At 35.4% G+C, this 15,850-nt stretch overlaps 1 protein-coding gene across 1 annotated transcript in view; it reads left to right on the plus strand.

Moving 5' to 3' along the window:
- PLPPR5 (phospholipid phosphatase related 5) overlaps positions 1-14,381 on the plus strand; it is a 123,082-nt gene extending 108,701 nt beyond the window's left edge. The window contains exon 6 of the mRNA XM_061186285.1: positions 14,320-14,381. Coding sequence (XP_061042268.1) covers positions 14,320-14,352 — 33 coding nt within the window. The 3' untranslated portion in view covers positions 14,353-14,381. The remainder of the gene's footprint in view (positions 1-14,319) is intronic.
- Positions 14,382-15,850: the final 1,469 nt, after the last annotated feature.

Raw genomic sequence — 15,850 nt, forward strand, 5'->3', positions numbered from 1 at the left:
AGGAGGTCTCCAAAAACACAAAGACACCATTAATTACTCTCGGGAGTCCAAAAACCAAAAGTCTGCCTCTCCTTCTAGGAAATGAAGATGGAAACATTTATATGTTCATTAGCTTTACTCTCCTATATTAGCAACAGTAAAGTAGGAGTTAGTTAATATCTTAATAGCTGTGTCACAGAGAGAAAACAAGATAGAGTAAAATTATAGGCATTTCTACTAGATATAGTATAAATAGATCTAGTTTGATGGATGTCACCAAAAGACAATTAAAATTTTTCTTTGCCAGTAAAGAAGTTAAATGTTGCAGAAGTGGCTAAAATCCTATATGATCCCAGTAATACCTCCAAAATTTCAAAGAGTGAGGACAAGAGATAGGAGCGACCTTTAAGAGAATGAGAAGACTTATTTAGAGCACAATTCAGCACCTTGGACCAACACCATGTTGAAGCAGGGTTAGCAGATAAGCAAGTACACACCAAAAGAAAGCCTTCAGGCAAGAAGCTTTCCTCTGATCAGGCTTCTCATTAATATGGGCGCGTGCCAGATGAAAGAACCCTTTCCTGAACTGAATGGGTACCATAAAATGGGTAAAAAACTAAAAATAAATAAGCTGCCTCCAAGGACTATGCCATCTTCCTGTAGTAGAGTTTAAGCTGAACAGAATAGCAGTCCTGATATTTCGGCAACCATAGCAATAGTTTCATTATAGCTTCTATATAGTTTCATATAGAAATAAAGTGACCTTCCTGGAAATGTCCATGGCCTCAGCTTCTTCTCCCACTCCTCTCAGGCTGGTAAATCATCAAAATGATATTATAAAACTACATTCTCCAGCTCTTTGGCTTAAGATCTAGGTGAAGGATTCCCTGACTATTCAAGAAAACAGTTAAGGGGTCTTTGAATCTTCTCCCACTCAGTTTAGGAAGATAAACTGAGCTAAATCTATTCTGATTCAAGTATAAATAATCAGGACAATAACTTAAATCCTTTAAAACGATTTCATGACACAGAAGAGAGACATATTTTAAGAGATAGAATACGTTTTTGAGGAAAAAAGATTACAAGATAATTAAATTCATTGTAGATAATATCTGCTTTCTACTGTCAAGGAAATTAAAGAAAATACGTGAAATGAGAGATGAAAGATAGCTGGCACAATGGCACAATTAGGAAACTAATGTAAGAAAAGAATGTCATGGCAAGATTTAAACCAATACTAGAAACCATAAAGAACAAAATCCACAATGGAGAAAGTGAAATCAGTTATGTTAAGGACAGGTTTCAGAATCTGTAGTAAAAGAACAAGAGAATAAAATTGATCTGAGTAAAAATAATAGATATGAAGGGTATACCACAGAAATGTAACATGTGAATCACTGTAGATGCTAAAGAAGAGGACAAATGAAGCTATAGCAATATTCAGATAAATACTATAAGGAAACTTTCCTTCCAAATAAATATCTGAATCTTTAGGCTCCAAGGGTTAACAGGATACAAGGGAAAATTAAAATATATACCAGAATTTAGATATTTCTCAGTGAAATTTTCAAATTTCAGTACTGAAGAAAGAATTCTATAAATATTGTAGTAGATGGTATTGTTGTTCCCAATTATTAACTACCCTCTTCTATAGGCAGAGTATCCTTCCTGCTCCATTTATTTTGGACTTGATCAATAACATATGAGTGAACCTGATAGATAGCCCATCAACCAGAAACTTGTAAAGCCATCATGAGCTTCTGCCTACCCTGTTGCTCTTGAGCCTTCTTCCAGGAGAAGGCTGTGTTCCGGATACAGGCTGTTCTGACAGCCTGAGTCCCAGAATGGGAAGTCATGGGAAGCAGACCAACACCCAACCTGTAGCTTGGAGCAGATCCATAGAACCTGACCACCAACATGTAGTATGAGGAGGTATATACACACATTTGTTGTTGGAAGCCAACTGAGCTTTTGAGATTATAATACAGTGTACCTACTGAAAACTAATACACACAAAACTAATATACCACCCAAGACTAACAGCATGCTAGCCTCAGACTTCTCCCTCTATAGCATTAGATGCCAGAATAAAATGGAGTAATTTCCATGAAAAGGAAACTTCCGAGTTTCCATGAAAAAGGTGGTGACATACGAATTCTGTTCCCACCCAAAAGGTCATTTAAGTGTTAAGATAATCATAAAGCACCACATGTGTAAGAATTCAGGAACTATATTACTCATGGAAGAAGATATTTACTCGTACCAGAAGATATTTACCAGTTAACTGAGCAAAACACCAATATCTAGAGCTCTGAAATTGAGAAAAGTTATATTATGAATGAGTTGGCAGGAAAAATGGAAACCATTTAAATATAGACTTAATTAGAATTGACTGTGGTAAATGCAGTGACAGAAACAGGGCAAAATTATAAAATTCATTTAAAGAGAAGATCTATAACAAAATAAATTAATACAGCAATGACAAAATGAGACAAATCTTAGATAATGCCAATAAAATTGTCAAAGTATAATTTGTAGATTTTATAAAGGAGGGGCTCGATATTACTGTTTCATTCTTGCATTGCTGACTAGAAAAATTTAGGTTAAAGCGTTTTTAAAAATAAAATTTATCAAGAGTAGTTTAAAACAGTTTAAAAAGGCCAATGACAAAGTGTAAGATATAAACTACACACTTGCCAATGGGTTAATGTCTGTAATATATAAAACATCCTAATTGAAAACTGGGCAAAGTTCATGAATAGGCACATCATTAGAGATCAAATGCAAATGAAAAAGAAGTATATGGAAAAGGGCTCTCTGTCATGTTTGATGAAAATTTGTGAAGGGTCTTTTATGCAACACTGTGAAGTTGGTTCTTACCCTGTAAGCAAAGGGGAGCCATGAAGGAATGAGTGTAAGGAAGGAAATGGCATGTTCAGAATGGAGAATAAATTGAAGGAGAGCAACACTGCAGCAAAACAAAACCAAACAAAAACCAATCTGAGAGGCTGTTGTAAAAATCCAGATAAAAGATAAAGATGACACGGACTAGACCTCAATACAGCCATGTTATGCCCTATTGACTGACCAGGCATCATTTGGCAAAGTCTCTTTTGGTCGGGTGCTGGTTCTGATCAGAGGAGTTGTATTACTCCATTCAGGCTGCTATAACAAAATACTATAGACTGGTGGCTTATAAATAACAGAAATTTATTTCTCACCATTCTGGAGGCTAGGATGTCTAAGATCAAGGCACTGGCAGATTCGGTCTCTGGTGAGGGCTCACTTCCTGGTTCATAGATGGCCATCTTCTCCCTGTGTCTTCACATGGCAGCAGGGGTGAGGGAGTTCTCTAGGCTCTTTATAAGAATACTTATCCCATTCATAAAAGACTCTGCCCTTATGAGCTAATCACCTCCCAAAAGCCCCATTTCCTGATACCATCATGTTGGGGATCAGGTTTCAACATATGAATTTGGGGGCACACAAGCATTCGGTCTATATGCAGGGGTTATCTAACCATACCAGTGCTTTACAGTGAAAAAGGGCTAACTGCTGACCAGGGTGCCACTAAGAAAACTATCCCTCCACCCCACCCACCTCAAGAAACGTGCTGACCTTTCATCTATGGAGTTTTCCTGTCCTCTCTTCAGACATCTCTCTTGGCCATAACTAACGGAAAAGGAGCACCTTGGCTTCCTTCCTTCCAGGGATCCTCCCGGTTCAAGCTGCATTCATCCCAGAAACAAAACACCAAGTGCTTTTTGTTTTTTGTTCCTCTTGCCCTCTGCTTGTTCTCACTCTAAGGCAGAATGCTGCCATTCAGATTTGCATAGGTAAGCACATACAAATGATGTATGCTTATGCATTATCAATTTTAACTGATGCCAAACAGCAAATCTAAAGAAAGGGACACTCACTATCTAGCAAGGGAACAAAAATATCTAAAAATAAATGTAAGGATAGATGGGATTTGATAGAAAATGGAATATTTCCAATAAATCAGAGGAGTTGATAATCTACATAGTTTTATTAAGGCAAGTAGAACAGGCCACTATAGCCACTTATGGCTGGCTCGTTTGAGATCACTTTGAGAACTCACTTAGTGGATAGGGCCAGGTATAGGAAATGCATTTTGAGAAAAAAAATTTTTTTTCCATCTAAGCCTAAGCATCATTTTTTCTTAAGTTTATGTGAGGTAATCATTTAAACCAAAGGTAATTCCCTCTTGCCAACAGCAAGAAAGGGAAGGTAATGCTAGGAATAATTTACAAGATTACAGTTTTGTTCATCGGGTCGGGGACTTTTCACCAACCTGTACTACCCAAGAAGCTTCGTTGTGTGAAAGCACTTCCTGATTAACAGAAGCATCACCTGAGTGAAAGTGGTAACCAGTGATGACAGCTCGAAAAATCTAGAAATGGCATAAGGAGTGTGTACTAATACAGATAGAAATTACCATGTTTTGTTTAATTCCCATGGCAACTGCGAAGGAAAACTATATGGATAGGAAAATTCCAAGGGAATTCACGGTGACCCAGGAAAGCCCATGCATTGACATTTACATTGACTGTTTTGCAGGTTATAAAATCATAGAAATCAAAGTGAAGCAGGAGCTGAAATATAGGCAGAGTTGGGGGGGGGGGGTGGAGGTTGGAGAGACAGGCTTTTGCAGCTGGCAGTCCTGAGTCTGAAGCTTGGTTTGTCTACATTAGAACTAGGCGGGGTTAGACAAACTATTCCTCTTCTCCTTTTCCAAAAAGATTGATATAATAATGTTTTCCTTATGGAGTAATTGTTGGGATTAACAGATCCCAAATGAACTTCTTGGCACATGGTAGGTGCTTAACACAAGTTAGTTCCCTCCTGTAACAATAATGATTCCCTTAATAGGATTTTCATTTTATTGCAGGATAGGATACCCTTATAGATATATTTCACGGATTTAAAAATTTATTCATATCGTCTATGTCAGACATAGCACATGTGGCAGAAAATCTTATAGTATAAAATGTTGCATACATTAGTGTCATAGCAACAGCAAAACAATCCTGTGGTTTCTTGCCAAGACAAATATGATTATACCTTATGGTGCTCTCTGTGATAAATTCTTTTGAGGTTTCAAAATGTTGTGCTTGAATAACAATGGCAATCTAGTTAAGATTCAGTTACTTTTCTATAATGCAAATCTTTGTTTAACAGAGCTGCTGAACTGTAATGTAAATGTTACATAGGACCTTGTCAAAACAACTGTATTAGTGATCAGGTATTGGAATAGTTAGTGGAACAAAATATCTTTATATTTTAGGCCTTTTTTCTCAATCTAAGCTTTGAGCACTTGTGAAAAATATTTGAAGTGAATCAATGTTTACATGCTGTACTCTGTTCTCATTTGTTAAATTTAATATTGATTAAAAAAGGCAATTGAAAATAGAAGCTTAAAAATTCCAACCAGACATCAACATTTTAGGTTAGAAAAATTAGCATATACTGATATTACTTTGCCATATGTCATTTTTCCTTTTTGTACTTACATATATTCATTATTTATTTCTCCACAGTATTTATAAATCATAATATACTACACAAAGAATAAAAGCCAGATTTTTTTGTTCAGTCATATCTAGCAGGCCTTTTATAAAAAGCGTCTTTTCAGTAAATTACTTTTGAATATAAACAAGCTCTCTCATCTCATTTTATGAATAAATATAGAGTTGATGACTGCATTTTTTAATTATGTGATTCATGCAGTCATTAGTTAAGGACAGAATAAGACAATGATGGATTAAAAAAATCATTCTCAGTGCACACATCGTTAGTTACACATGGAAAACTTCTTCCACCCATTCATCCCCCTCTTCTCTCAGATTGGTTCCCTTTTGGTAGACTGTCCTAGAGGCACTATGGCAGCCTTCAAAATCAGTCCAGAGCACCATGACACTATGAACATTTTTGGTAGAGAAAATACAGTTTTATTTGACTAAAACTAGGAAAATAAACAATGACCCCATTCCCAGTCTTATGAAACAACCACATTTAGTTTTTGTTGTTTGTTGTTTCTGTTAAAGGAGCAACAAGTAACTTAGGTACATTATGTAAAATTTGAAAATCTGGATAAGCAAAACAGTAATGAATAGAAAATATCCATATCCTACCACAGTAATCACTGGACATATTTTCTTAAAATAGCCTTCGAGGCCCCATGAGTATGTGTCTGAGTTTGTGTGTGGTACAGGACCTCCCTGGATGCTCCCTTCTGTAGCCAGCTTTTGCTCATGTAACAGTATATCATAAGTATGCTCACAGATCAATGAATATATAATCATATCAAGCATAACTGTAAAAGCTAATCTTCAGTGAGAACCTAATATGTGTCCAGAATTATGCAAAGAACATCACACATAAAATGCCATTTTAGTTTTTACAGAAATCATTTGAGTGTAGCTTGTTATTCCGATTTTACAGAGAAGGAGACTTAAAGAGGTTAAGTAATTTGCCCAAGGTCACATAACCTGCATTCTGAAATTGGAATACAGAACTGTTTTTTTCCATTTTTTATTTATGTTCCATGTTTATCACTGCAGAGCTCCAAATCATAATCACTGTGCTGTGCACATAGAATTACAATATAGAATTACATTGAAAAGCTTTAATCCATATAAATTCATCATTACCTTTGTTAGGCAGAGGATTGCTTCCACTTCCAATTTCCCACAATTATAAACAATACTAGGGTAAACATCTCTAAAATAGATATATTTGTAAGTTCAATGAATAACTTAATTTAAGATATATTTATAGAAGTGGAAATGCTGGAAAAAAAGAGGATGAGTACTCTTAAGGTTTTTGGTTTGATTCACATCAAACCAAGAATGGAGAATATTGTTCTTAACAATCTTCACCAATCTTATAGGTCAAAAATAAATGAAGTACCTCATTTTAATTTGCGTCTTTTGAATACCTTCCCATACATTTATTTTGTATTTCCCTTTTTGTGACTGAAACAAATATTGAAACAATAGTTCAATAACTGACAAATCAGATTCTAGTCACCACTTGGCCCTTAGACTTAATTCATAGAGTGGCTTAATGGTACTACTTTTTTTAATTGGGGTTTATTAAAGGCATAATTTACATCCTATAAAATTCCCTTTTTAGCATATAGTTTTATGAGTTTTGACAAATGCCTACTATCATGTAATCATAACCACAATCAAGTTATAGAACATTTCTATCACCCTAAAATGGTAGCCAACCCCTCCTTTAGCCCCCAACCCCTGGCAACCACTATCTTTTTCTGTTCCTATAGTTTTACCTTTTCCAGGATGTCATATAAATGGACTCATATAGTATGTAGCCTTTTGAGTCTTCTTTCACCTTGCATAATGCATTTGAGATTCATTCATGTTGTTACCTGTTTTCTTTTTTTCCTTTTTGTTGCTGAGTGGTATTCTGTTGTATAGGATGTACCACAATTTTTTAAAATCCATTTACCAATTGAAGGATATTTGGGCTGTTTCCAGTTTTTCCCAATTATGAATAAAGCTGATATAAAAATTCATACACAGGTTTTTGTGTAAATGTATATTTTTCAATCTCTTAGATAAATACCTAGGAATGGGATTGTTGGTTTGTATGGTAGATATATTCAATATGTTTACCTTTACAAAATTTTTCTGAAGTATCTGTGTCATGCCTAATGGCCCTTATGGGTTTGAATGGTTCTGAAATTACTCTTGATGTAGCTCATCCAGATTTTTATTGACTGGTACCTCTTTCTGAAAATAGGCAAGTTTTTAAATAAGGAGTTTTAATCAGCTCCTGGTTATACAAGAACTTATCATGCACTTGATTCATACCCACATCCTCTGATTCTTCTCTGTCAAGTAGCATTGGGCTGCTTATTTAGCAAATATAATGCGTTTTAAAAAGTTAAAGAGAAGTAAAATAAATAAGAATCCATTAGTTAGATTAAAATACTAGTGTAAAAGAAGGCATGGGTACAATTTATGGGTGAGTTACCTTTTTTACCATCATTCGTTATGTATAGTAAAATTTTATTTGTTATTAGGTTTGTAATATATGAAACAGGTAACAAATATCAAATAAGCAGCACTATGGTACCTTTCCCAGGAATCATGAGTTTACAGTCCCATGAGTCTGTACTTTTATAGATTTTATAAATAATTTTATAAGCAAATTCAGAACAGGGTGATGATAGTTATGCTAGAGGAGCACATAAACGGGGACCCATCCAAACTTAGCGATGCTTACAACATCCTCTAAGTAGAGATCTGAAGGACTGGTGGCCATGGGAGAAGGAGAGAAAAATATTCCAGATAGAGGAACCAGCGTGCACCAAGGTTTTATTTGGCAAGTGAGGTAAGAGCACTGGGGCAAGACACTTGAGGATGCCATTAAAGAGAGTTCAAATGGGGTCCAGAATGAATGTAATAGAAATAGAATTGAAAAGAAGCAAGATGAGCTGGAGCAGATGAACAGTTAGTGGTTGGGAAATTTCTAAAATGGCCAAAGAAACTTTGTAGTATGAGGGAGGTAGGCCAGGAGGTAAATTGGGTTGATGGTTGAGAACATAGTTGTGAATACGGGCTAAAAGTATGTTGGACAGGTCATTAGAGTTAGGGAAGTTTAGAAACTTTGGATAGAGTCCAGGGATACCCACATCCACTAAGGACCATAAACACATTAGTATTAATAGACTTACTTGGAGTTTCATGTCGGTGCATTGGGAAACATTGAGTTACAGTGAAACCCAAGAGTTTATTACACATCTTCTCAATACCTTATGCCCCGTGAAGCTCTAAGCAAGGAAAGAAATGTGCAGCTGTTCCCAGAAGTATTTAAATACAGAGATTTTTTTTTTTTTTTGAGAATCATTCAGGATTACTGCTTTTTTAGGCAATGCTTTTTTACCAGAGAAATAATATTTTAAGAAAGAATTGATTGTATATACCTGGCAGTGCTCACATTGCTAACTAATCACTTTTCTGTACCTTTTGGCAGTGGTTCTCAGACTGGTGTAAAAGGAAATTCCTGCGAAGAAACAAAACTCTGAGCTAATATAAAACTCTGAATTGAAACAGAACCACTATAAAAAAAGAAATAGTTCCCAAAAAGTTGTCTTTCCTGAGAGAACTCTGGTTCTATCACATTTATCTTTTATGTCTTCACATCCCCAACTTTTTAAAACAAGAAATTGCTTAGATGAACTTTACAATGTTTCGTAGTCTCAAGTTTGAAGTTCTCTAATAATTTCTTCTATTATGGACCTAACATCATTTCTCTTTTCTAAAATACTCACCAACTTCACAGCCTACCAGGAGGAAAACAATGTGACAAAGTAGAGTCTAAGAGCACACACTTCATATGCTACTGCTTTTCTTCCTTCTCTCTTCTCTTACCCATTTTGCCTTCATCAAGAGACACAGTGAATGAAGGAAGGAAGCAAATAGCAAGATAAAGATAGCCAATATTTGGGAGTATGACATCCATCCACCTTCCCCTGATAAAATGTAGGTTGTGTCTGTAATAATTGTTGATTATTATAGGACCATGATTCCTTATCCTAAATCATTAGTGCTAGATGTTTTTCAGGATTAAAATATTTTATATTTTAAGGAAAAATACTGTGTATTCTGTTACACAAGCAGGATCTTGGGCATCACTTTGTAATCAAAGATGGATATTTCCGCAGCATAACAGAGTACAAATTGCCTCACAGCTATTCAGGTTTGTTTTTTACCACCAAATGAGTTTGCACCAATTTTACCAGAAACATTTGGGTTTTAAAGTTTGTTTGGATATTAGAATTGTAGACAATAGCATTGTGAAATTCCAACCAATTATAAAAATCTTCTTGACTTCATTCTCTCTTTGTCTTTCTTTTCTTTTACTTTTTTATCTTGTTCCTCTGGCTTTTACAGACAACTATTGATATAATGATATGTTTGAGTAGAGACAAGGACCTTTGTGCATATCATCTCATTTAATCTTAATAAAAATCCAGTCAAATAGGTATTATTATTTCCATTTCACGAATGAGAAAGCTAGGTCTCTGAAAGGTTAAATTGCTTGTGAAAATTTCAGTTGGTACAGAACCCACCTTCAAACACTTGACATTCACACTACCTGACTGCAGAGTCCACTGTGCCACACAGCTTCCTTACCAATAGAGCTGAGGACACAAATCATTGAGTTAGACATCATATGCACAGATCCCATTTTATGCTTAAGTTTAGCGTAAAAGCTGATTGCTGATAACCTCCTGTTAAAAAACAAAAGCTGTTTATAATCATCCAGAGAGAAAGAAACTGGAACAACATTTAACCTCAGCGTTTGGTCCAGCAATATAACAGCGTAGAACTTTAAATAGACTAGCACTTTATCCAAGTAAGTCAGTCAATATTTAAATAAACACTGAAATAATATATAAAATACATTTTGTAGGTGTCCCAAATCCAACCTATTGAGAGTGGTCAAGAAGAAAATTCACAGGGAAGGTCCTTTAAAGGCTGTCTTGCAAGGCTCTTCAGCTGGATAATGGGAATCAGCCACTGTGAACGCCTTCAATTAAGGCAATAAACGTATGTGCGCTAGAGCGCACTGGTGTTGGAGTTGGTTGCAAAGCTAAGGCAAATACAGAAACCGTGTCCTTTTGTGCAGGTTTCCATTACAACGAAAAGGTATCTAGATACTAGATTGTTTGGGTTGTTATTGTTATTTTTATTCAATATAAAATTTTGAATATATTTATTCAAATATATTTTTTTTCACTGATTTTTTTCACTCATTAATGGGAAATTAGCATTCCTCAATGAAATAGCCCTTAATAGTAGTGACTGTTTTTTGTTTTCTTACCTGAGGTGCTCATTTTGCATCTCCCTCTGTTTTCTCAAAGAGAAATGGTGGGTGGCAGATCTTGTCAGGTGGCAAGTCATCACCAAATTTCCATGTCATGAGTAAATGACAATTTTAAGTAACTTTTTAAAATTCCAAAGCGTAATTTATACAACTGGGGGTATAGAATAAATAGGAAAACAGAAATTTTCACATAGAACTTAAGGCTTCAAAAATTGACATGCTAGAGACTTAGAGTTTATCAAATTTAAGAATCCAAAACTACTTTTCAGAAACAAGCGCTTGTTTTTCCATGGGACCTCTGCACTCAAGGACTGGATTCAGTATTTTGCTCACTGATTTGCTGTGGACTTGAATGAACACTTTCTAATGGATGTAGCATATTCTAATCTTCAACTCTTTGGACACAAGCTTTGTTATCTCCACTCTAATCCTCTGTATGTATAATTGCACTGATGATTTATATGACCACTTTCTTCTTGTGACTCTGAATTAAGCTTCTATGCATGAGTTTTCGGTTTGCCTGTTGAGTGTTTGCACTATCATCTACTAATAAGATTTAGTATTGCATATTAAGAATTCAGCCGGATTAAAAGGGGAAAATCCTTGTCACCTAGTTTGCCTCATAGGGAGTCCATTCCTCAAGACAGGTGATCTGAAAATATTAAGTGCAATTCTGTTTTTTTAAATATTACCGAGAAAAATGCTGATGAAGTGAGCAATATCATAACTTCCTGCATAGGAATTATACCATTTGAATATTTCAAATCATGCCTTTACATGCATGTAATTGTTATAATATAGAATCATAGAGTCTTATAGATGGTAAGGACTTTAAGTGATTAGTTTGTCCTTTCTCTAGATTCTTTCAGGGAAAAACTGCTCCAGTGCTAGACGAGAATTCATCTTATTTCTTAAAGCATACTGAGATGTAAGGTCCATCTCTTTCAGTCTGTGGTGTGGGTTTATTTGCTCTTAGTGAAATTAATAAACAGATGGCCCCTGTGCTCTCTGTATATCCCTTTCATGTACTTGGAAACTGTTATTATATTTCCCCTTTATTTTCTCTTCCCTTTGCATAGTCACTTTGTTATTTATTTTCATCTGTTTATCTAATGACCACCTTTAAATGATAAGCCCCAAGTAGAACCCTTCTAATTCCAGTCAAATAGGAAAAATCAACTCAGAGATTAGAACTTAATTGTGATGTGAAAGTGAAAGGGTACTAACTGGAAAAAGCAGGCATTTCCCCAGAGCCCTGGGATCTGAAAGTGGAGTCAGTCTGGAAACAAACTGTTTACCCTTGAAGTTTAACCTGGTAATGACTTAGCATAAAGAAAAGGGTAGTATCGTTCAGAATTTATGGGCAGTGAAGGGAAGATCTAGTGGTCACCAAAACGTGCTTTTAAATGGCAAGACTGAATCCAGGATTTCCTGGTTCTCAATAGCACACTTACAGTTATCCGTTCAATGTCTCATTTCTAAGGTGACCTCGCGTCCCTATTTGGGACAGCCCCAGTTTAAGCCTGTCATCCCTGTGTATGATTAGCATCCCTTTTCTCCCCCAGTATGTCCAGGTTTAGATGATAATTTATATGCTTTCCCTACAGTCAGTCATTGCACATTCTTTGTCACTCTCTCCAGCTTGTACCTATCCCTTGGTTTTTCTTACTCTGCTTGTGTTCTCCCTTGCATTGATTATCAGTGATTTGTTTCTGATACTTTCTTTGCTTTATTAAGGTCTTTTAACATTTCAGTTCTATCTTCCAAGGTGATGGTTGTCCCCTTCACTTAGGATCATCTTCAGCAAATTTAATGAGCCTTGTGGACATTTTATTATTTAGGTTAAGGGAACACTGATACCTAGGCCAGTGGCCTTTGGAACAGCATCCATTTTCTCTCCCTTGTTTTAATCTCCTTTCCTTTCTTTTTACTGTCATGTCTTCCCCTTTCCCTACCCTCCAGTTGCCACTGACCGATTAATCTTCAATTTATATCTTAACATCTTTCCAGAAATTACTATGTGCTAGGTCCTGTCCAGAAGAGTGCACTCCTGTCAGTTTTGTACTGAAACACTGTATATCAAACTGTATTATTTCAGTTCACAGATTTCAAGTCCCCATGGGGCCACTGGAAATAAAAACTATGATGTACTGTTTCCACACTTCTTATGGCTTTTACTCAATCATAGTGCATTATATAACTCTGACAAATATTTTTTGTCCTAAAGTCACGCTTGTGCTTTTGGAAGGAAAACTCAAGAAAACTTAGAGATGAACTGCTGAATTTGCCAACGTTTTCATCATGCATTTTTTTAAAATGGGAAATTAAAGTATCTAAGGTCTTGTCAGCAGTTAGTAAAAGGGTCCGCATGCTCTGCTCACTACTGATTCTTACTGATATTGTTTTCCTCTAGGCTTAGTGGGTCACACCTAGAAAATAATGCCTTAAGCTGTGGTTAGTAATATCCTTCTAGTTGTGGTTAATATACCTCAATTCAGTGAAAATGAATTTTAATTTATTCACATACGTTCAGAAAATGTTTTAGCTATTTAAAACACCTTAACTTGAAAAGAGCTACACACACATGGAAGAAATCTCATGGCACGCATTCATTACATGAAATTCTATTTATGATGTCTTTGACTTATAAAGAGTCCAAGCTACTACGAAAAACATTCCAAACAGGTAATTTGATGGTAAAACCCTTCCATAATGCTGCTGTTATTGGTTGGGGCTGTCACTTAAGTTAGCTCTTGACATGACCTATATGTGGCATGATTAATTATGTCATGTCTATTTTCCACTGCAGTATTTCAGCAGCCATGGTATGGCCTGTTGCATGTCTGAAACCATTTAAATATTAGCCATTCCGCAGGGTTCCTTTGTACACAATTCAGTTGCTTAAACAAACAACAACAAAAAAAGTTTAAAAGCTCCTTAAAGAATTTTCTGGTTGAGGTAAGCAACAGAGATTGCAGTCTGTAGTCTGGATTCATGCATCAAAAATGAAGTGTTTAAAGGAGATCTTTGTCAACTAACAAATGCCATTTCAGTCTGAACATTTCACCACTCCTTCTATGCCATCTGTCTCACAGGGAGCAATTAATCTGAAACTCCAACATGCAGCATTAAAATTCCATTAACGCTGAACAGAATATTAACATGTCTGGCATTACCATTTTTATCTCTCCAAATTTCAGTGTTAATTTTGAGTAAGGCAGGTATAACATTTTACTCTATTTGGTTAATTAATAATATTGAATAAAATATATAATTAGCAGCCAAATTTATGTAATAATATGTACGACTCACTTGAATAATGCTGTATGCTTTTGCAGTTTAAACATACCTGGGCTACAGTTTTATATGAGGATAATGATTATTTGTAAAAGCACTGAATCTTTTACGAAGCCAGTTTTCCCAAGGCTCTGACTTTGTGATTCCTTTTTCTTTTTGCAGAACCACATCACTGCCTTTGCAGAAGTCACATGATATTGAAGCAGATGGTCTTTCACTGCATTGGACATCGTCCCTTTTCACCATCCATTCATAACACCCAAAGTGTGTTTGATGACAAAAAAGTTTATCAAGTTGTCTAATCATTTTTATAATTTAAAAATCAGTGTCAACTTATCTGTTTCCCCCACTAGACTGTGAGCTCCTCAAGGGCAGGACTGTGTCTTTCTTCTCCGTCTCCCCAACACCTATAACAAAGCCTCACACAGAGTAGGCAGGTGTTCAGTAAAAAATGATGACCAATGAACAAAAATTAATTCTGAAATAAAACCTTCACTTCAGTTTCTCACAGAATCACTGAGACCATGTGAAAAGAAACCTCTACGCGAGTCATATTTGTGTAAGAAGTCCCTCTATTTTGAGCTAGTCAAGCTTTTTAATTTTTCATGTATCTTCTATTCGGCAGCATACCATGTTTCATTTGAAGTGGACTTTGAAAGTCATGGGGGTTTTTATTTCATTATTCAGCATGACTTATTTCCATTCTAACAGATTTCAGTGTGTGAAATTACTTTACTTTTAGAAAGTATGTTCTGTACTAAAATAATGTTTGCACATAATATTATGCTATATTTCACTTAAAATACCATTCATACTATAAATTCTAAGACTGGTGCTTCTGCTTTTGAAGGGGTAAATGCCAATTTTTACTGTAATAAGTAATGTATCATAATTAAAAATTATTTATTTGGATTTTTGTTCCTGACAGTTGTGGTTTAATTGTTGACTTGTAGTTTTTGAATTCAGGCAGTGTTTAGGATAGTCAAAGTGACTAAATCCTTAGCAATGATACCTATTTATTGAGCATTTTTCCACTGATAATTGTCTCAAGAGCGGTCTAAGGCTCCATTCTTTTACTAGTCAAGTTTCCAGATAACTTAAATAGCAAAGAACCACACCCTGGCAACGCAGTTTAAATTATATAAAAGTAAGAAATGTAGTTAATGTATTTTACTTTGCGTATGTGTAGTACATTATAGTTTACTAAGTACATTTTCATTTATTATTTCATTTAATCTTGACAGTAACCCTGGGTAAACATTAAGAGTTTGGCTTTAAGTGTTACAGGTGAGAAAAATAAAGACAAGGCAGGTTAAATAATGTGCCCAATTCCACACAACTAGTAAGAGGCAGTTAAAGTTTAAATTTAGATTTTCTGACCCTAGTATTCTTTTTAAATATGCCACAGCTGCCATATCATTTTGGACACATCGAGGCCTTTCAGAGGTCAATGGAGTCCTGGGCAACTATCTACATTTCAAAAAATGAAGAAATGCCAAAATAAAGTTATAAAAGTTATGCTGTATTTTAACCATGTGTGTTTTAAGAATGAACACTTTTCAAAGCACAGCAATATACTAACCAATTTATAATCCTATTTAAAAATAACATCAAGAGTCTAGATGTGTGATATTTTGTAAAGTCAAAACCTAAATCAGATGTCTCTCCTGCAATCCTCACCCCCATGCCCTAA

The sequence above is a fragment of the Eubalaena glacialis genome, chromosome 3 (genome assembly GCF_028564815.1).
Source record: "Eubalaena glacialis isolate mEubGla1 chromosome 3, mEubGla1.1.hap2.+ XY, whole genome shotgun sequence".
Lineage (NCBI taxonomy): Eukaryota > Metazoa > Chordata > Mammalia > Artiodactyla > Balaenidae > Eubalaena > Eubalaena glacialis.